Genomic DNA, 21,606 nt, shown 5'->3' with positions numbered 1-21,606 from the left:
AATTGTTGTTAGTACTTGGCAGAATGCAGTAGTAGCCAATTGAAAAAAAAAATAGCTAGGAAAGCTGTCCCATATATACTTTAGCAACGTATGAGAGGAACTATAAGTTTTAATGCATGCGGTGAAGGATATGTGCATTGAAGTTAGTTTGTGCTCTACCGATTGCTTCGACGCTCTCTCATACGCTCATTGAAAAAACCGCTGAGCACGATATTACCTGTAATGCGGCTTAGAGCGTTCAGTGAAATTTGGGTACCTTGCGAGCAACACTTGGATTAATGAGATGACGTATCTCAAGGACACAGGCTGAATAAATGAGCCTGAATTTCGCCTTTAGCATCGGGAGTGCACTGCCAAGCTGAAAGAGTGTTCAGGCTATGGAAATATTTATGGGCTTGTGATGAGATCAGAGCCCGTATTATAACTAGCGTCCCTTTCGCTGATACCTGATTGATCAAAACGCCGGAAGCGGATGCGGTGATAGATCCTCTTCCAGCATTTTGGCAAATCAGGTTTCGCCGAAGGTGACGTCTTCTAAAGGGATGCAAGTTTGAACACTGACCCAGCGATACTGAAGCGGCATGAAACATCTTATGTTTCCAGTGTTTTCAACATTTAAGTGTACTTCAAACCAGCCCGGCCATCGCACTTATTGAAGCGTTCGAAAAGTGCGGAATAAGGAAGAGCTACTGCGTCGAGAAAGGCTTCCTGACATTTGTAATAATCTGTGAGCTTGTGGAAATTGTTATGACCTGCGAGATCGATATGCTTTGAGCACAGAAATATGGCGAGAGGAGAACTTTCGGGTAGTTGGGTATGGTCGGTCAACAACACATCTACAAAAGTTATGTTCTTTTTATTCGGGTTCATGCTCATACGCGAACATTGACCTTGCGTTCTTTTATGCGACTGTAGCGGGCTAGCTGCTGTGAGTCGATCACCGTACCCACCGCCTATGAAGTCAACCAGAGCCTCTAGAAGTGGCCCGATAAATCTGAGCACACAATGCCGCTTCTTTCCTATGGGAGGACATCACGTGCTCCCACATGTCCCTCTCTCCCTCCTCCCTCCAAGCTGCGCTCTGCGCTCCAATGGTAGCCCACCGTGCGCTCTCCCTCTTTCTCATGCACTACTCCCTCGCATGCCCCGGCACCGACGCTCTCACTTTCGTTGTGCGGACAGTTCTTTCACACGGACAATCTAGGCGCTGTTCAAGCCGCAGTGTACCGTATGCAGTTGTCTCTGTTAGGTACAATGTCGAACACCAGCCGCTGCAGCCTGCGTACGTACCCTAGGCCTTGGAATAGCTTTGGCTGGCTTTTTAGAACCCATTTTCTTCATGGCGTTATAATATTTCTTTTGGTCTTCAGTCATGAACATTTCTAAAGATCCTCCAGCCTGGAAATAGAATGAGGGGAGAAAAAGTGTGTAATAACATTTTTTCCAGCAAGATGGAATGTTCGATATGACGCTGAAGGGTTGATTTAGAAAGCTCTTGTCTCACACAGCACAACCATTTGTGTATTTATACTGGGCAGTACACACCTATGCAAAAAAAAAAAGCACTAAGGCATAGGGATAACAAACCTTTTGTCTAAGCGCCATGCCTTAACAGCAAACCACCAATAGGCGCTTTTGAAAATATATTATAAGACGCAGATGCACACAGCGAGAACACCATGGTCGCGTTTCAATAGAAGCGCATCTCACACGACAAAGCGAGTGATTAAGCCACATACAATCGCTCTACGTACAATGCACAAATAGCACATGACGCGATCATATATTTATCGAGTACGCACCTTCTTTTTCTGTTCGTTGAAATTGTCGATAATCACACCGATGAATAGATTCAAGGTGAAGAACGAACCGAAAATGATGAAGAACACGAAGTATAGGTACATGTAGATGTTTGCCTCGTATTCGGGTTGGTCCTCTTTCTGTAAAAAGCACGGATGGAGCACACATAGCCACGTCAGTGCGAACTAAACTCTTGTAACGTTCTCCCGCTTTGTTTTACAGCATTTTTACGAGTTTTTATCAAAGATGAACCTGCAGGTGTGCGAATTAAACATGCAATGTGCCCACGGCACGAGCGATCTTTATCATATACCTTAGCTTCTTTATCGAACCGGTCGTACCATGAATACTCAAATCCGTTTAGTAATTTGCGGTCTTAAGTTGTTTTTATCGTATTTGACTAAGTGATGTATGTAATATGCTTCAGTGTACATTTACTGTTGAGCGTTCGGTAACTTCTGTATTCACTTATTTCGCTGGGCTTGACTACTGCTCCATGCTGAATAATTTTTGAAATGTGTTTATAACACTTTTGCTTTCTCTAACCTGCCATAATAGCCATATCTGTGTAAAATGAGAACTTATGAAGGGCCAGGACCCACGTCAATCCGCCATCACAGGTTTTAGCCCTGTGTCCTCCTAACGAAAATGAGATAAGAAATTGAACTGAATTGCTCGATGCAGCCTTGGTTTGTTGTGAGCGTGTGGTTTTGTGGAAAGAACCTAACACGCAAGGCACAGTGTGTTTCGTGTATGAAAAGAGCAAGAGAAAGTATGACACTGTTTTGAAAACGAAACTGTAGCCGAAGAAACAGTTCATTGTTCAAATAGGCAACTATTGCGCTCAGTGCTCTATTGTGCTTAAGCGTTCAAAAGGTGTCCATTTTTATTACAGTAGGAAGCAATAAAGATTGCCCCTGAAGCATGACTAATGTTTATGAAACTTCTTTTTCTTCTTTGTGCTAGCTAATGGTGCTATGTTATTGGTCTGGATTGCACTTTTTTGTTTTTTGTTGGAAATTCGCGCGTGCTGTGAATTCGTGCGCCATTCGTGCAGTAATCAAGAACTTCAAGCTGTGAAACGGATAATACCTGGGGCATACTGACCAATACCTACTAAACTCAAGGCCTGCATAGATAGCACTGCTCCAGGACGCATGTCCCAGTTCATCCCTTTCGTCGCTAGGGCAGAAACAGTATTGGTGGTGAGGCGCTAATGTATACCTGCGCGTACAAATGGCCTTATCCTTCGTTTTATCATTCATTCATTTGTGTTAAGCGTGACGGCGCCGATGAAGACGCTTTTGTTTCCTGTTCTGGAGTGCGAAAAGTTGTCGTTATGTCTGTTTTCATTGCTGATTTTTAGAGAGCATAGGAACTCAGAACAAATGTTCTAAATTTGCACGCAGAAGAAAGCAGACGGCGATGATGATTACAGCAGAAGAACAGGTCAATCGAGTGACCTCAATGACCCAGACGCTAACGAAAGTTGGCGCACGCGGCTTCATAAGAGCCAGCTATTTGTGCAGGTCTGCAGTTTCGTAGGTCTTCGTTCTGGTGCAGTTAAATAGAGTGAGTGCGATTATCTCTGAAAAAATAGTTCTAGCATGCCTGGCTGAAACGGCTCATTTTAATGTTTGGAAGCGTATAGAGCAGCCGGCATATCTCGACCAATTGTTAAACAAAGACCGGTTACTTTACTGAGACAAGCGGGGCACATCACTGCGGATTATTCTGAGGCACACTACTTAGCTTCCAATAAAGCCCGATAATTTGCATTTAAAAGTTGGCTGTGGGATCAAAGGGTAAAAATTAACGTGATACTCCTTGAATAACAAATTACTTAAAATGCGTTATTGTCAAACATGCGAAATAGTGAACTTACGCCGCCTCTAGAGTCGATTGCATTGTCCATTATGTCCGTCCAGCCTTTGAATGTTGCCTGAGGTGGAGAAAATGGTACATAGAGAAACACGTAATAAGGGTCATTCCTGCCAGACCATGGGCTGCCAGTGACTGTAGTGTGCGACACAACAGAGACTGGAACAAGACAAGTAACAAGACATGTCACTTCTATGTGCATGCACTCTTCAATGCTATGCCCTAATGTGTACGGAAGTTTCCGGAGCAGAAGGTGTGTACTTGAGAGTCGTTTTACACAATTCAGGATACGTAAACTGAAACCATAGAACTTGCACAGTTGTGGAGAAGTCCTAAATAGAAAATAATAACTGGAACATACAACTGGCATTTCGCGATGCAATTCTTAGCGTGCTTTCTCCTGCCGAGCTATACACAGACGCTTTGATTTGCAAGCACCATCGCATTTCGCGATGCAATTCTTAGCGTGCTCTCTCCTGCCGAGCTATACACAGACGCCTTGATATGCAAGCGCTCTATGAATCTGATTACCATATGAATCTGATGAATCGCGTTCTTGAGTTTAAATGGAATGTTTTCTTTCTATTGCTGATGTCTCTACCTTTCAACAACTGGGCGACGAAGCCTCGCGTATTCTTTTCTATCCAGTTACAGTGAAATGAAGAAAATGTGCATTATATCTGGCATGCTTCATCGCCGCCGGCATACTCTAGTGGAGTCGTTTTTCAAGCATCTGATGTGTTTAGTGTCCTCGTCAAAAGAACAATGTAATACAGTGAAAAGGACAGTTTAATACTGGGTAATTTTGATTTCAAACATGAGTGACACGTTATTTCTTTGAATTCGTGTTAATAGGCAGCTTAGACGCAACTGCTGTGTTGTATTTCCTTTTTGTGTCCCTGTATGGGCAAAATTTACTAAGTTTAGAAAGCGAATGAGAGAGACAAAAATAGAGTTGTACACACGAGGAGACACTTTAAGTGCTTTAAGAAAAAAAACTGCTTATTTTAAAAGAGACTGCCAAACCTACAACTGATGCATGTTTTTGAAGGCACGCAACTATTATGAGAGGCGTCAAGTGATTGTGCACTTCGAGACACTAGCTCGATTACATAACTGAGCTTGTTGGCACTAACATTGAAAAAGCACTGCAATCACTGCTCGTATTGCACATGCATGGCATTATGGCGGGAGTTTGTAGACGTGACCACCACTGACCACTTGAAAGAGGGCTAAGTAGGCGTTGAGGACGTTGTCGAAGTTGATCATTGGGTTGTCCCAAGTGTAGTTGTTGGCTTCGCAGGTCTTCCGGTTTGGGACGTAAGAACTGTTGAGCCGTGTGCCGTTGGCGTCGACGCAGCGGTAGAATTTTCCCGCCAACATCTGGACGCCCATGATGGAGAAGATGAGCCAGAAAATGAGGCACACCAGCAGCACGTTGAAGATGGCAGGGATGGCTTGAACCAGGGCGTTCACCACAACCTAGGTTCCGCAGCAGCAGCGGCGGCGTAGGGAAGAAACGCGCAAGTGTCAGGTGGAAAAAAAGAAAGAAAAGGTTTTGGCAGCACTGTGACGCCGACAGGTTCTCATGCCACCTCTTCTTTATTATTTTATTTTATAGCCGTGGCAAGTGCCTTTGGCACTTCTGTGGGATGCGAGCTGCTTCATTGTGGGTTGTTTAGACACGAAGGAAGAGCGTGCCACTACCGCACGACGCGCTGGGCTGGAAAGTGCGCGCATATTCCTGACGGCTTCTGCGCAGTTGAGCGTTCTGGGGAGGAAAATATGACGTGCTCTTGGACTTTTCTCCGGCTGAGGGCCTTAACCTCAGAATCATGACCAGAACTGACGTATTACTAAAGTCTACGACCAAGGTTTCGCAAATGTATTGGGGCTTGCACGCACACGCACGAATTTAGCCCTGTTGACGAAATGGCAGCCTCGACAATGTGAGTCGTCGTGTTACACACTTGAAGGCACTTGGGACCACTGACATCCGCTGGAATAACTGCATTGGAGCGCTGAAACATTTAATTTTCATTAAAATGTAGTTACGTTGTCCCGCAAAACGGCTTAATACCCTGCGGCTATCCACTCTTTTAGATGGCGGATGAAGCCAGCGTAAGCGATGCGGTAGGCTTGCCTCTTCGTACGGTAGACGAACCACTTTGTGCCTACATTTACATGCATTTTCTCGCATATAATTTTACTCTTAATAACACTCGGACCATGTTGAGAGAGTTCGGCCGCTTAAATATAGCAAACCTTATGGATCGCCGCAGTGATGAAGGAGCGCCAGGCATTTGGGTAAGCATCTTATTCTTAAACTTTGAACTGTAGCGTGAACTTTAGTTGCGCCAACGTTGCTGTGGAACTCTGGTTTCGGCCGACACCATTCGTTTACATAGTCGAAGGCCACCGCACACTATCGACCACTGATACAGAGATATATGTAAACGGCACTCCCAACGACACTGGCCAGCCACAAAAAAGAAGAATAGTCATGTGGCTTCTGCTAAACATTCTTTGTTTTTTGTGCAAAGCAGCGACCTTTTTCCTCGTGGACCTTTATGGCTCATCTGCATTGGCGCGTGGTTCGAAAAGCGTATTTTGTAGCAGTCGATGCTAGACCCACGTGAGATCATTGCGTCATAAAAGTTTTAGCTGAAAGCCTTCTGCGTCTTCAGGCTAAAGGACGGTGTTCAACTGAGAGTGAATATTATACTCCCGAGAAACGCAATGCTATAGCTGAACGTAGCCTCGCTTTTATAATTAAAACGCGTAAAGAGGAGGTGGCTGAGAATGCTGTCAGCTGATAGGCGTCGATGAGAGCGAGTAAGCACGTAGAAAGTGATATTAAGTAAGCTTTTGCTGCACCCCTTCTCCTCTTTTACATTTAATATGCCAAAAAAAAGTCAGCTTTCAAGAATAATCAGACTGCGCACCTGTTTTTCTGCTTCTAGAACAAAAAAAATGTAGAGTGCTGCGTTTTAGTCGATACAAGTAGGTGATGTTAGCTCTTGAAATCTATGCATTCTTTGTGGCTCTAGCCTTCAACTAAGTTCAGTCAAATTTTGGTTTCTGAGTGATTTTTACTTTTTCAGGGGCAAAGTAGTGCACACTTAATCACCACATTAGAACTTAATCGAAAGCATTTGCATCATTTACAGCTTGATTGCAAGTTCTGAGCGAACTTTGTGAATTAAGGCAATCAAAGCTTCATGCGAGTGCTTCCTGAGCTGTAAAATGTCACTCAGAACTCGACCTGATCATAAGATATTTCTTGGCTTTTCGTTCTTCAGTTTGGTGAAATGCATTGACGGTTGCCTGAACCCTTACAATGGCTGATCATACGGCGGTAACTTTAAAGTGGGACTTGACTGCCAAGCTGATTTTTCTGTGACACGAAGACTTTCACAGGGGTAGGACTTGCCCCTTTTACTTGTGCAACGCTGAGACTTTTGCAGGCACAAGGCACATTGTTAACGTTTGAAAACGTTGCGTCTTGCTTACATTTGGCAGCGCAATAGCCTGCTTTGTTGCTGAATGGTAATATGTACTCTGGCGATGGTAAGCTGAGTCAGTCTGGTTCGTTGAGAAATAAAGATGGAAGCACCGGCCTTACTGTGCATACCATTACAGTAAAGAGAGAACGTGGAGCTTAGCACAAAAAGGCAACGTTTGAGCAAAGCTGCGACTAGCAGAATGGAGCCTCTCGAGGGATGTAGTTTAGCCAGATGTCCTTTCAGAGCTGCTGCTTTCTCTCTTCCGCTTTGATAACTGTGATGTTGAGAATGCGTATTTACACAGAACAGGCAACGTTTACATAGACCCGAGTTTAGATTGGTCTGCATTCTACCTATTTCACTCAGAACAGCGAAAAGTATCATTAAAACTGAAAATTAAAGCGTGAATGGTGTATTTCAGAAAACCTGCGCAGTCCAGACAGAAAATCCTAAACGTGCCACCGTAGGCAATGAATGAACTAAAGGACTATGCGGAAGAAGAAAGTTGACAACCCTGAAAGTGTGCAGAGGACGCGATGACTGTAAATTTAATCAAAGTGTGTATATTATTCCAAGGCTCTCAAGGATGAAAAATGAAATGCCGATGAAATTCGTTATGTCCATGGAACTTGAAACGACCTTTGGGTTCAGCCTGTGTTAAGTCTGTCTTTCTGATCTCGCTTTGAGGCAAATTGTAAGCACAAATGAGCAATTTAATTTTTGACATGAATTTTGATTTACAGAAATGCGAAACATGAGAGCAAATGGTATAAAATATTAAATCAAACAGGTCACCACAAAGAATGCAAGAATTCGTGCAGAGCCTGTAAAGGAGGTGAATAAATTGTAACCTTTCCATGACAAAGTCGCTGGCTCTATTAAATGAAGGGAAGTAATTGTGGTTAATAGTACTAGTCTTCTTATTGGGATTCTTTGAATTGATGCGTGTAATAAACGAGATATGTAACATTGTCATAAAAAGGGCTTTGCCATTCAAGGCTGTGTGCTCGGAATGCACCATGCTTTGATGTGCAAAGCACAGAAGAAAAAAAAAATGATTCGAAAGGGTATAAACTCAAATCGGGCAGTTTATTTAGTGAATGCCGCCATAGGCTAAATTTCAAGGCAGGGCAACGTAAAGGAACTGAAAAATATAAACAATATCAATATTCATGCAGCAATAAGTAGTTATCAGTGTGCAGTAATGTGCGAAATATTCTATTCTACTATTTTCAGAGGGCAACATAGTCAAAGCAAGCTCATTAGCACATTTTCCATGAGGCACAAGAGATGAAAACCAGAAGGAGTAAATGAAAACGAGGTGCAAATAACTTCATGAGAAGGGAAGAACGAAGTTGTGGGTGATGTACGATGGTTTGTTTTCTCTGTGAGTAGCCAACAGTGGCAGGAACGGAGTATGACATTAACGTTAAGCTGACTTCGTTCACAGTCGCATTTTGGCCATTTTACGCTAAATTTGTACATGAGCCTCCGCTCGCCAGGTTGACGACTCACTGGGCGTTCGTGTTGTGAGTCATGAAACACGCAGACAAACATGCGACACCGATACTTGAACAGACATCGTTGGATCGCTCACCTTAGGAGTAGGAGCACAGTTGGTACACGAATAGGACGCCACAGTGTTTCACCGTCAGAGTATGTTTATGAATGACATACTTACCTGGAACTTTAAAACAGCCATCAGGTGAGATGGCGCTTACGTGTGGGATCTCAGCGAGTGCAGGCACGGGCACATGCTGGCAGTCATGAGCACATGCAGGGGCACACAGGATAACATGCAGTGACATTCCTGTGTTTCGGGACGCAAAAAATATAAAGTGTCATGTAATGGGTGCGTATTCAGCCTCGCGAGTTCCCCGTAGTCACCTCGGCAGAAAGATTACGTCACTGATTTACGAGAGGTCAGCAAGGTGTGACTAGACATAATTTGCAGTCCGAATACTGGACACGATCTTGTCTGAAGAGCTGACTGGGGGGTAGCGAGTTCTGTGTGTTCTATTACTGTGTGCTTTAAAGGGTACGCAAGTTAACTTTCCACAAATAACAAAACGCATCTGTGGTGCGTGTTTCTTGCCAAGCTTTGCAGGCATGGGAACATGTGAAGCACACTTGCTTGAGCCACTTGCCGCAGCCATATTGTGTAACGAACAATGTACGAGGCAACCAATGCGCGCGCACTAAAACGTAGCATTCTTTACCCGGTTGTTCTACCATAAAAAACCATAAACTTCACGTGGAACAAGTTTCAGTGACAGTCTTCGATACTAAGTGCGGATGCATGGCAGACGGGCACTAAATGTGCGTCAGAAACAGACACAACCTATTCTTTGGGCATTAAAGTTCTCTAACGTGCATTCTACGTCACATCGGGCATTAAAGGAGTGTGGTACGGTGGTGTATCGGCACTTAGTAACAGACGCCAGTTATACTGAAACAATCCGGTGCTCGAAAAGAAATTATCATCCGGCAGGTCTTTAACGAGCTCTTTTTGTTGCAGCCACGCTTAGCAAAGCACTTCGGCAGTTCACAAAAAATGCACTGTTGTAGCTGTCTACAAGTAGCTGGTATAAGAACAGCCAAAAGCTAAAAAGCACGTGAAAAAAGAATCCGCTGAGCAGCGTAGAGGCATGTGCCAATCACAACAAGCACATAAAAGCAACTTGCGAAGCTTTTTTTTTTGTGCCTAGCGCAGTAACTAACAAACTTAGCTTAGAACAAATAAATGTAACTTCAACACATTTTAAGTCACACCCAGGTGTTCTTGAAGAAAAGGCTTCAATGACCAGTTTGTAGTACAGCTTTATTCAATGCTTAAGTGTTTCCTCAAATTATTAAAACGTTAACGTAGACGTAGCATTTTACGAAAATGAGGCCCCTACTAAAAACCAAGACACCTTAATATGCGCGTTTTTATGTTCTTTTTTATTGCCAGAGTGTCATGTGTTTTGCCAAATAATTCACGAGTTTCAGCTGGAGTAGAGCGTGACAAAGCTGCTTACGCTGCCTCTATACCATCATTGCTGTCTGCAGTCTGCAGCCAGATTTCAAGACTTACGATAAACAATGCGTGAGTTGCTGTAACGATTAAGACTGCAGCACGTAGAAAAAGAGACACAATAAGCCGAAAAGTTCGTTACTGCGATGCTGAGTAAAAGAAGAAGCTAAAAAGCATTCTAGAAGCTAATCAGCTGCGGTTAGGCAAAAGTACTGTTACGCGCAGCCACTAGTTTTACACCACCACCAGATTCCGTTCCTGAAACATTGCGTTAAGAGCATCGTTAGGGCTCGCAAAAGTTATTTAGCCACACTGAAAACACGGCAGAGAGAGCTCTTTACGACTGCTTTCTTTTTGTTTTTTTTTCGAATTTTGCATTTGGCGCAAATGAAGGTGTCAATTAAAGCCTTCCAGCAGCCTTCGGTTTTCGTTTTAACAGTCGTAAAATTATAGTAGCCGAATTCGAATCATAAGGTTAGCTTTGCTATACATTTTTCCAACTTCCGTTGTGTGCTGTACACCTCTGCTGATAAGCACAAAAGCGTTGGAAAGGAGACCAGAACACGTTACATACAGACGCAAAAAGGAACCCGTTCTGGTCTTCTTTGCACCACTTTCGCGACGCCAAGTGATAAACAACTTCGCAAACAGATCTTGATATATGGTATCTTCCCTTAGGGCCTGAGGTGATGCCTTTTAAGCAGAGAAAAGGGGAGACAGTATCAAACACTAATGTGCAGCCTTTGTCCGAGGTATGGAGCCCAAGGAAATTCGCTTCTGGGCCATGCTGTGTGACTCGTTATGCATCGCCAGTAGTCTAAATCCCCCGAAAAGAAGAACACCTTTCGTTCTCACCGCTCTGAGTATTAGGACTTCGACAGATGCTAAAATAGCCCCGCTACACGGCTTAGTAGTAAGACTCAAGGGCCCTTTACTTCTGACAAAGGCCTTATGCTGAACCCTTAGCAATATCTTTTAATTAATCAGTCTTGACATTAAATCACGTTAAAGAGAATGCACGGCGATCTGGGGATCGTACGCTGCCCGTACTTAATGAATTGAGCTTATTCGCACACAACGAGAGCTATAAATACCCCTAATCGATGCCAGTAGTTATCGCTGTCCCGTCCACTGCCTCAGGCAGCAGTGGGCCGTATTGAACTGTGTGAAGCACTGAATGCTGAATAAAAGATTTCAATTTAACTCGTAGTTATTGTCTGGTGTGTTGTAGTGAGAGGTACTGAATTTACTTGCTACCTCTAAGTCTGCGTCATTCATTTCACTGGCTAAACCAGCAGCCTTGGTCAGACCGCAGGAAGCGAAGCTCTTGGCGCATTGTTTCAGCAGTGTAGTCAAAGCGAGCGCGACAGTGCCTAAGTATGCAGGTGCGCACGAGCCTACAAACACACACATACACACGCACGCACAACCACACACGGTGACGACGACCACCACCGAGCACGTCAAGCCCACACGGTGCCACTACTCACCCGCATGCCCTGGAACCGGGACAGAGCCCGGAGTGGTCGCAGGGCTCTGAGCGTCCGCATCGTCTTGAAGGCTTGGATGCGGCCCGCCCCCAGCGCTGACGCGATTAGATTGACCACTGACACCTGGCGAGAGGAACAGTCCGCGGCAGGTGTTGGTGCCTGCGTGCGGCTGGGGCGCATAACGCGCGCCCCCTCCGCTGCGGGAAGCTGGTGGCTTTGGTGGGGGGGTCACTTACCTGGGGGACATTTGGAATGGGGGGGACGAGGGAAGGGCGGACGGGCAAATCGGGGGAATCGTTTGGCGCCCTGGGGCCCGGCGCCAGAGGGACGGAAAAGGCAACGCCAATTTTCAGCCTAATTGTCTGCTTGCCTAACGCTTGGTCTTGTCGTGAACGACGTTGTGACAAGCTTTCAGGTGCTTACTATGTGATGTTTGCTTCAAACGAGGTAATGTTCGAAACCAGTTAAAAGTTCTGAATCGGGGTGCTGAAAAGCCAGGTTTGCGTCTTCTTGTGGGATCTAGGCTTGAGCGAGCGAAGCCTTTCAAGAACACCCAGGAAACTCCGCTCTTCGTCGGGCTTACTCGCTTTTATTTTCAACTGTTCAGTCAAAGATGGCTGTCCCTCAAAGAGTTGCGTTTGAGAAGTGTCAGGCCTGCCCTCTGCCTCACTGTTTGCGAATTCCTGTTCGTTCGTCCAAGTGTCCCTTGTTTCTTGTATCGTCCACGTACAGCCAGGACAACGGACAACATACACACAAGACATATGCGTCGTAGCATGTTCTCGCCAACCTCCCTCCTTTAATAAAGCGCTAGTCCCACACGCGTTCTTTGCCTTGACAATTTCGCAACGCCGCACCAAATTGTGAGCGCCTAAATATTCGCTAACTTGAAATTCCTTCCATCTCTGAGCAAATTTATTTCAGGTGATAAGTTACTAGAGAAGTATCGATAATCTTGGCATAAAACTGTGGCGATTTGAGAATGTTCCCGGACATCCGAAGTGGTCTTGTCTGGCTTGAAAGTGGAGTTATTTGAAAAATAGCAGCTTCCGTCTCATTTGTTTGTTGTGTTACCTAGAAGCCATGATATATTTTGGAACATTCTCGATCACTTCTTCCCGTTCCAACCTGCCACGCATAATTGATGCCAAAGTCCTTCCTGCACTTGAAGAACGTTTGACTGCGTTGTTTCATATTAACGCTTAGCTCCTCGGGAAAAACACATAAAGGATTAGCACTGACAGTGGATGTAACATTTCTGTTCTATCCTGAAATGTATTTGAAGACCTTCACCTGATGCTATCATTCGCAGACAGTCGTACGAACGCGTTCATCTGTATATGGGTCTAATTGTAACAAAATTTTCTTCAAGGGATCGCAGAATATGTTGGGCTTTGATGGGTTTGAAAAGTTTGATGGGTTCCATCATGGTTGGAACATGATGGGAACTTAATGGGCTTCAGCTTTAATTTCTTCTGCTCTCCTGAGGGTCAGGAGTGAAAGAACGCTGGCGAGAGCAGCTACAGGAGCAAGCCATTCGTGGCGCATGCCTCGCACGAGACTAAGACAGCACCACAGACGGACAGAAGACACGACACATAACGCGCACGCGCTGCTAATGAGTGCTCACTGCGTACTCCGTGACATACAAATGCTCTTTCTCGCGAGTGAAATGACCTGCCGCGACGCGTTTCGTTTACAGTGGTTGCCGGATTATAAATGCCGCCTGAACACCTGTTCAACTTGCCAGTAATGCTAAGGAACCTTAACGTGAGAGTCACCGTACGACTACAAACTAGGCTTCAAATATTTTGCTAAGAAGCACAACCTGGTGCGGCAATCTGCAACATGCATTTTGTCGCCGAAGTGTTAGACTCCTTATATCGATCCTTTGTATATATCTGTTAACTTGGCATACGTCCTAAGGCACTGAAGGGCGTGCATTGTTCTCTGGTTACTAGCCGTTCCTTGCTTTCTCAGATCAGGCAATATTGTGAAAAAAAAAATAATGCATTCCTGTCGTGAACAATATTGACTCTCCTTCCAGGGTTTCCGTCCGGCTGGCTGGCAAACACTGCGAACGAGAGCACGTGCGCAGGTCTCTGATGTGTGCCTCACAACGCCTGCCGTGGCAGACCTTGAGAGATGAGTGGAGCGGGTATGTGTTTGTGTGAGTGCGTGCCCCCTAAGCTGGTTAGTGTGTGGTGGTTACTTACGCGCATTCCCTCCAGGCGGGACATCGCCCTCAGAGGTCTGAGCGCTCGTAGGGTGCGCATGGTTTTAAAGGCAGGGATTCGTCCGTAGCCCATCATGGCTACGGCCATGTTAAAGAAGGACACCTGGGACGGAGGCAGGTTGGTTTGGTTGGGTGGAAAGGGCGAGGAAAAATGTGAGGCGGAACGAGGCCTCGGGGAGACAGACAGCGCAACAACAAGATGACACTGCACAGGTGACAAACTGCAAGGGAAATTACGGCAGAACACGAAGGACAGAGCAGCAGTTTCGGGTGCACATTTGCAATTTAGAGTATCGTACAGTGAACTGCACGCTCATGTCAGCTGAACAACTCTTTCTGCATCATAACCACTTAAAAAATGTTTTTTTTTCAAGCCGTGGGGTTTTAATGTGAGCTAACAGAATGCAGTGGCGGAGGACATGAATTCTATTTCGGGCACATTGAGTACATTAGCATGCTCTGCGTCTCAGTACACAGAAGTTTGTGTGTTTGTAACCTATCCGAACTGGAAAGCCGCAGAAAAAGGGCTAAACGTGTAACTTTCTGCAAAGTGCATATATTATTTTCCCTTTTCTCTTCTGCTTAGAATAACTTGAAGCTGCTGTAGCGTGTCCACTTTTATAGAAATTTCCGTTGCAAAAATTCGACGACGTTGTCGTAAAGAGAGCAATAAAGAGAGGGCCATCTAGTGATGGCACCAAAAGACAATAATTGAGCTTTCTGAACTTGAAAGCTTTTCCCCGGCGTTTGCCTGTCATGATTAGTATAGCCATTTGCCGAAGTGGACACCTAGACAATCTCTTTATGGCTTTCTTCGATACACAAGCCACAGACACTCTTTTCAGAATTACTTTGGCTGTTGACCCGCGGGGCATTTTTAGCAGTTGTTTCTCATTTCTATCATCTGCAGTTTCGCCAAGGAAATGCAAAAGCCTACTTTCTGATCTCAGCCACAGTTTTTTACAAGTGCTTTAATAACGGTTCATTTAGCTGAACTTCCACTTTGACCAATGGTGCACAGTAGTAAGCTATGAGATAACATGCAGTATAGTTAATATAAATTGCGTGCGAGGCTGCACATTATTTGAAATACATTTCGCTGTCCTAACTTGAGGTTTAGTGGATGCTGCCCACCAGCTTAGGGATAATGATAAGATACTGCCTTTCAACCTGTGCCCGTCTTTAACAGTTGAGCATCACTGTCGGTAAAGCAGACATAAGATGGAACAAGGATAGACCTCGAGAGTAACGTCTATATGTGACAATTAACACATCATGTGTGCTGCAAAGCAGTCGGCTACCTCACTTGATACTGGCGTGGCATAGAGGCTTCGTTCATTCTTGGCGAAAATGCAATGCAACTATGTTTCCACTATGTTGCACTAAGCTCAATATGCACAAGGACTCTTTTGAAATATAGAATTTTGTAGCTACAGCCCTGCATTGCAAGAAAGTGTTGCACGCTGTTCGTATCTGCTAGACTTCAGAGAGAAACATTTAGGTGGCATTCTGTCAGAGATACCTATGTGAAAACTCTAGTATTCACTTGTAATGGTCGAGTACTAAATTCATTGTATAACTTTGGCTACTTTTGAGCAAAGTTAACTACTTAAGGAATTCTATTCTCTTGAATCTGATGTCCCGAGTCACGCACGTACGCACTGAGATCCCGCTCATAATTGGCTCGCCATCAAAGGCGGCAGCGCACTCTTCTGGACTAAGTTCTGTACACGCGACACTGCAAATGAAACACAAAGAGTTGACATCTGAATATTTTTCGAGATTGCGACCATGACCAGTATTCCCTATTCAGTATGGCGAGTAGTTTCAGCACTTCAACATGTATCCCCAGGTCATCACTCGGTGCATACTGTACTTCATGCTGCAAAAATGACATTATTTAACAGCATGGGTATTGCTAAAAGTAAACGGCAATTAAAGCACTGCAGTCTATAGGCTGACTGTAGCACAGTGTTCAATTGGCCAGAACTTGATGTTGTTTTTAAAATGCTTTTTCAGTTTCTTTTAAATCTGTTGTTTATTTCACACTGAACAATGTAACCTGCAGCAGTTTCGACACGACATATATTGCATTATTGTAGGCACTTCTGTACTGAAAATATATACATTGTTGAGTAAGGTAGCATGGCATATATTTGAACACAAAATTTGTTTTCTCCTCTTTGTTCCCTGTGTGCTAACAGCAAATAAGTCATTCAGAAATTTGTTAATAATAACGAGGCACAGTACAGCCCTGTCACCAGTGAGGCCATTCTTTTTCGATTCGGGATTGAATGAGGCGTCCTGGGTAGCTTTTTAATTGAATTCAGCACAAATTTTGCTTATTCCACCAACGTATGCCGACAATGAACTATATTTTACATGTATTTTTGTAAAGCAAAATATGTTGTGTCGCCAAATAAAATTTACGCTTGTAGCATCTTGAATGAACGTGGGATACGGAGTTGTCGTCACTTACGAGCACGATGACAAAATCCAACCAGCACCAGGCGTTTGTGAAGTATTTTTTGAAGCCAAAGGCAACCCACTTGAGAAGCATCTCGAAGAAAAAGATAACCGTAAAGGTCTTGTCCATGTATGTGAGCACAGCCTTGAGAAGAGGCCGGTCTTTCAAGTTGACGTCTTCGAGTGCCTGCGAAGTCGCAGATGAACAGCACAAGTGAAGTTTGAATGGTGCATGCGTTCGTACCATGACCAGAGCGATATTAGTGCTCTATTATCAGGTTTCGGGATACAGTGTTCGTAGCCAGGTAAGACGAATAAGAAAATCTCACCAGCGCCAGGCTGCTGGTGAGGATAAGGACCACAACGATGGTCTCGAAGTACTTGTGTTCGACGAGTCCGAACACCTTGGCACGCATGATCTTGTAGCGTTGCCAGAAAACCTTGCTCTCGTCGTAGAAGCAAAGTGGGGCGAAGCGTGTGTAGCAGCAATCGGGGCAGCAATCGGCCGGCAACTCGGGGATTATCACGTCCGAGGTAGCCGTCTCCAGCTTGTCTGTGTCTACGTCTTCCGTGTCCGGGTTGACCGGCTCTTCGGCGGGGGCCTCTTCTCCTGCGAAATGGGATAGAGCATGGCGCCGGCGCGGGAGAACCCCGTTACCGGATGGTCCAACCGGAGACATGCGAGATCGTGCTGCTCAGGGGCAGAAAGGTCAATGACACCGCAGCTCATCACTGTGCTCATTGGTATGAAGAAATAGGTCCCCTCTGTTTCTGTTCTGCTCTGTTCTTCTCGCCCTTTCGCGTTCACGGGTTTCGCTTTGTTAGAGTTGTAGAAAAGAGTACACACTGCACATGTGGGTGCCGCGTCGCATAGGTAATAATCTGCGTTGTCTTACGAGCGTTCCTGGAGACATGCCGAAATAACTCGTGGCTTGCAGTGGCTGACCCGATGCTACATCACACCTCTCGCTGACAACTGTTTTCTATACTTACTAAAGCAATGAAGAAAGCAATTGATAGGAGGATAGCTAAGGAGGAGTAGCGAGGTAGGAGGCGAGACAGGTATGGGGTGAGACCGCACCTTCCTTGGTTCCGAGGTCCTCTTTGCTGGCGTCCTTCTTTTCCTCCTCGAGGTTGTTCCCCAGGTACAGGGAACTGTTGCTAAGGTCTTTGGACGGCTTGTTCATAAGGAGGCCCTTCTCCTTGGGGCTGGACGCCGACTTTTCGCTGAGGGTATCCTCGTCCTTTTGCGGGTACACCTTATTGCCCTGCGCCTCTTTCTCCTGCCGAGAAGTAGAGAGCGTTCAACATCCGTCCAGAACACTCGAGGACAAGTTGCCCGTAAGCGTTGCTCACCTTTTCCTTGTTGTCTTTCTCTAGCTGCTTGTTCTTAGGCTCGATCATAGGTCCCACCCAAACAGAATTCATCACAGGCTTAGAGTTGTTTTTCAACTTCATTTTAACGGCCTTGCCATCACCTGGAGTAAAAAAGGGTAGAGAAACGCTGTTACACTTCTCTGCACCGGTGTAGTTAAGCACATCTTTTTTTTCTTAACAGAGCCCGTTACCTTGGATGGCGATGTCGAGGCCGTCCCCAACTACAACCTCGAGGTCGTTGTTGTGTTGGGGCTTTTTGTCTCGCATCGGCACTCGGCCGTCGAGGAGAACTACTTCTCTTGCGACGCCCGGGTCTGCCTCCAACTCTTCGCCTGCGCCGCCACCACGAATATCTGTTGTCTGGTCCCCGATCTGGTTGCGTGGTTTCCGACGGAAGCTCTGCGCCAACAGGAAAAGAAAGGCTAAGAAAAAAGGAGAGGTTCAACTGGAAGATTAATGAAAAAACTGCTGGGCCACTCCGCAACTATTCAGCTCAATGGTAGCACTTGAACATCAGTCAACAGTCATTCGCCCAACCATTGGGCGAATTTTATGATTGGCAACATTTTTTCCTGATGAGGCAGCTGATGCTTGCGCATTAAAAAGAGGCAGAAAGAAAGGAACAAAAAGTAGAAAGGGCAGTTAAAAAGAACCAAAAAGAAAATTTCCCGAAGGAGTAGAGAAAACATGAAAGCTCTGCACACAATTACTGCTGGCAAAGGACGAAGCGATGAGCTCGATGGGTAGGATGCAAGGCACCAGGCTACGATTCTGGCGGCCTGTCGCTCGAAGCATACAACTACACAGAAAACTGCTGCCTGGTGGCAAGTCGCCGCACCTCAAGTAAGTGTGCCTGGATGCAATGCGCATCGTCATGGTTAAACGTCGGAAATGACGTTTAACCACTGATTAGCCCTATTCACCACCCTTCTGTACATGAGACTACAAAGACTCGCTGATGACTAAGGGTGGATCGGAATAACGTACCTTAAAAACTTTCAAACAACTGGACTTTATCCATCGACTGGCCCGATGAAACCTGTCGATGGCCTCTTGTAGTTTCTTTGTGTCGCCGCTGTCGGGATTCGCTTGAGACAGATTGGACGCCCCGAACGAGGACAGCAGCAGGGCGAGGAAAAGGTTGAGCACCTGCAGTAGTGACGCAGCTTGTAGTCTAGCAATTTTCATAGCCCATAGACAAGTGTGCACTTTAATTTTGGTCTTCCTGAATACTGTTTTCCTAATTAATTTGCCTTGCGCGGTAAAAAGGCAATACGGTCCCGTAAATGTAAGTGGCTGTCAACCCGGACCTTTCTCTTGAAATCTTGAAAGATTCATGAAAAAAATAGCAATACATTTAGTTAAAAATGCAGGTATGGTGCAGCTGCATCACTTTGTTACTCTTTTATTTATGATATCGTTGGTATGTTAAATAATTTTGCAGCTGTTTGTTTGAGTCGAGGAAATAAACGTTATCATACGTTGAAATGAAATCTTAATTCTTGCGCTCTTTGTAGCTTAGTTTCGATCAGAAAAAGAAGAAATAACGCAGTGCTGAGAGAATAACCCGTAATGTGGCCATGTAAAAATTCGTGAATATTTAAGCCCGCGTGTACTGCTTTTCGTTCAGAATGAACCGTATCCAAATCGCCCAAATGTTCGTTCTACTACAGTATATTGCCGTGTGCATGTATGCGCTGAATGAGTTGGGAAGCCAGTATCTATTCTTCATTGGCGCATAAATGCTGGGGCACACTTGCATCTCCACGTTTAACACTGCGTACCTAGACCTCTAGGAAGCTTCCAAGCTCTTTGTCCCAGCCTCGGTCCTCCAGGCGTGAGTTATACTGTGGAATGGGCAGCAAATACGTACCACAAGGTTCCCGATGACCACCGTAGCGAGAAAGAAGGGGATGCAGGGCCAGCCGGAGACCCACATGCAGTCCCACATGGACTGAATCCACTCCCCGCACAACACCCGGAACACAATCATGAATGAATGCATGAAGTCAACAAAGTTCCACCGAGGAACCATGTTTTCTTTGAACCTGCCAGAGTAAAAAAAGAAAAAAAGGTGATCCACGATTAGCAAAAGAGATGTGCGGGCACTGCTCTTATGCTTCATATGATTGATTGCGGAAGAAATTCTGGCACACTTTACAGTGATCAAGAAGCTTGGGCATGTAGCGTAAATTGTGGGCCTAGTGTCGCAAAAGGAATCGCGTGTGCAAAACGTGATGTCAATTCTTAGTTTTTATATGCGTGCTGATTTTTGATGGGTCCTCGTTCTGTTATTCCCTTAGAGATGACTAGAAAACGGATAGTCAGCCCATCTCCGACTTTTCCTCAGTTCATTTGTGTTATTGTTAGTGCTTCGTTGCAAGTGAAAAAAATTTTGCAGTCAGCAGAAAAATGCGAGCCTTAAAGTGTCCTCCTTAAAGCTGCAAATGCTCCAAGCAGAAGGAAGAAAGGCTTCATTTACAGTAGTTGATTTTGTGTTTCTGGTGAGTAACGACGCACTCACTTCACGTTAGGCTTTCTCTCGGCTCTGCGGCACCAGCCTAAGAGTATGATTATTCACGATGCTGAATCGGCAAGACTCTTTCGCAGCCATAAAAAGGCAGCATTATTTCACCAATGTATAGCATCTGCGTCATGTAGACGAGATTTTTCGGTGTACACGCACCACTCGCGCGTACGAGTTGTGCAGTGAGCAGTCTCTGCATGCGGCTGTGCAGAGCGTGACCAACTAACGAGGTGCTCGAATTTCACACAATCTCCTAATTTTGGGATGACCTGAGCTCTGCTTTCAAAGATGATTTTAGCTGCGTCTCGTAACGAGCGGAGCACGGTGTTGGCTCCATAATTGTGTTGTTTGTAGTTATCCTATCTCCTTTCCATGTGAGGTGTTTGCACATTAATGCGCAGCCCAGTGCTCCTCCAAAATTCAGAAGCAACGCCCGAGAGGCGAAGCGCAGTTTTCGTACATTACATGTTCGATCTACACGCTGCCGGAGAATATTTTTACGGCGTTCCTGACACAGAACGTGATAATTTAGGTTGCTTATGTACATGACTACTCAGGTCATGAGCGTAAAAAACTTTCACAAAGTGGCTGTTGGTGGACATTTTCATGCTGTTAAAATGTTTAGGGGAATCCCCCAAGGTGCAGTAGGTTTGTAATAAGAGAGTAAACATTCTCCTAAACATTTGACCAATAATGTTCCCACTTCGAGTTATTGATCAATTTACTCTCGCCCTACCATAAGCTTGACGTCCCGGTTAGCTTAATTGTTAGAGCGACTGCTCCGATAAAGCGGCGATCACGGGTTCGAGCCCCGGACCAGGATAAGTTTTTCTTTATCTACGAAGTTTCTGAGAAAGCTGTGAAGCTTCCTTTGTAGCCGTATGGCTGCGCGTAGTGGGATGCCAATGAGTAATTGCTCCCTTATCACATATTCATGTTATGAGATTTCTGGTAGTAGCATAATTCCGAATACACCAAATGAGTGGCGGGCTAAGACATGGACCATTGGTGCAGTTCCACCGGATGCAGACACCTTTCAGCATCAGTCATGGCTACGTCATCGTGGGGCTGCGTTACCGACGAGTCGCTTGGTAGGACATAATGGGAAAAAGTTTGTTTAGGGGTTCATGATGTGCTCGAGCAATCTCGGTACTTTCACGAGACCTCCACAAACAACTACGCGGAAAGAAGGTCGCCAAAGCAGCTTTTGTACTTTAATCTACACCGCCGGCCATAGTCGGCAACTATATGAGGTGCCGCGGTGAGTGCTCTGCCCGCAGTGCCACTTTGCCAATGATTGAGAAAAA

At 45.2% G+C, this 21,606-nt stretch overlaps 1 protein-coding gene across 6 annotated transcripts in view; it reads right to left on the bottom strand.

Moving 5' to 3' along the window:
* Nucleotides 1-21,606, bottom strand: part of para (sodium voltage-gated channel paralytic) — a 178,491-nt gene that overhangs the window by 7,442 nt on the left and 149,443 nt on the right. For all 6 annotated transcript variants that reach the window (XM_077657917.1, XM_077657918.1, XM_077657920.1 and 3 more), the window contains 12 exons: nt 19,646-19,820; nt 18,760-18,921; nt 17,964-18,171; nt 17,752-17,873; nt 17,477-17,678; nt 16,725-17,005; nt 16,409-16,582; nt 11,694-11,816; nt 4,900-5,163; nt 3,686-3,742; nt 1,803-1,940; nt 1,291-1,398 (listed from right to left, as the gene is read on the bottom strand). In XM_077657917.1, coding sequence (XP_077514043.1) covers nt 1,291-1,398; nt 1,803-1,940; nt 3,686-3,742; nt 4,900-5,163; nt 11,694-11,816; nt 16,409-16,582; nt 16,725-17,005; nt 17,477-17,678; nt 17,752-17,873; nt 17,964-18,171; nt 18,760-18,921; nt 19,646-19,820 — 2,014 coding nt within the window. The remainder of the gene's footprint in view (nt 1-1,290; nt 1,399-1,802; nt 1,941-3,685; nt 3,743-4,899; nt 5,164-11,693; nt 11,817-16,408; nt 16,583-16,724; nt 17,006-17,476; nt 17,679-17,751; nt 17,874-17,963; nt 18,172-18,759; nt 18,922-19,645; nt 19,821-21,606) is intronic.

This window comes from Amblyomma americanum, chromosome 3, assembly GCF_052857255.1.
Source record: "Amblyomma americanum isolate KBUSLIRL-KWMA chromosome 3, ASM5285725v1, whole genome shotgun sequence".
NCBI classification, from domain to species: Eukaryota; Metazoa; Arthropoda; class Arachnida; order Ixodida; family Ixodidae; genus Amblyomma; species Amblyomma americanum.
This window is presented reverse-complemented; position numbering and strand designations above follow the sequence as displayed.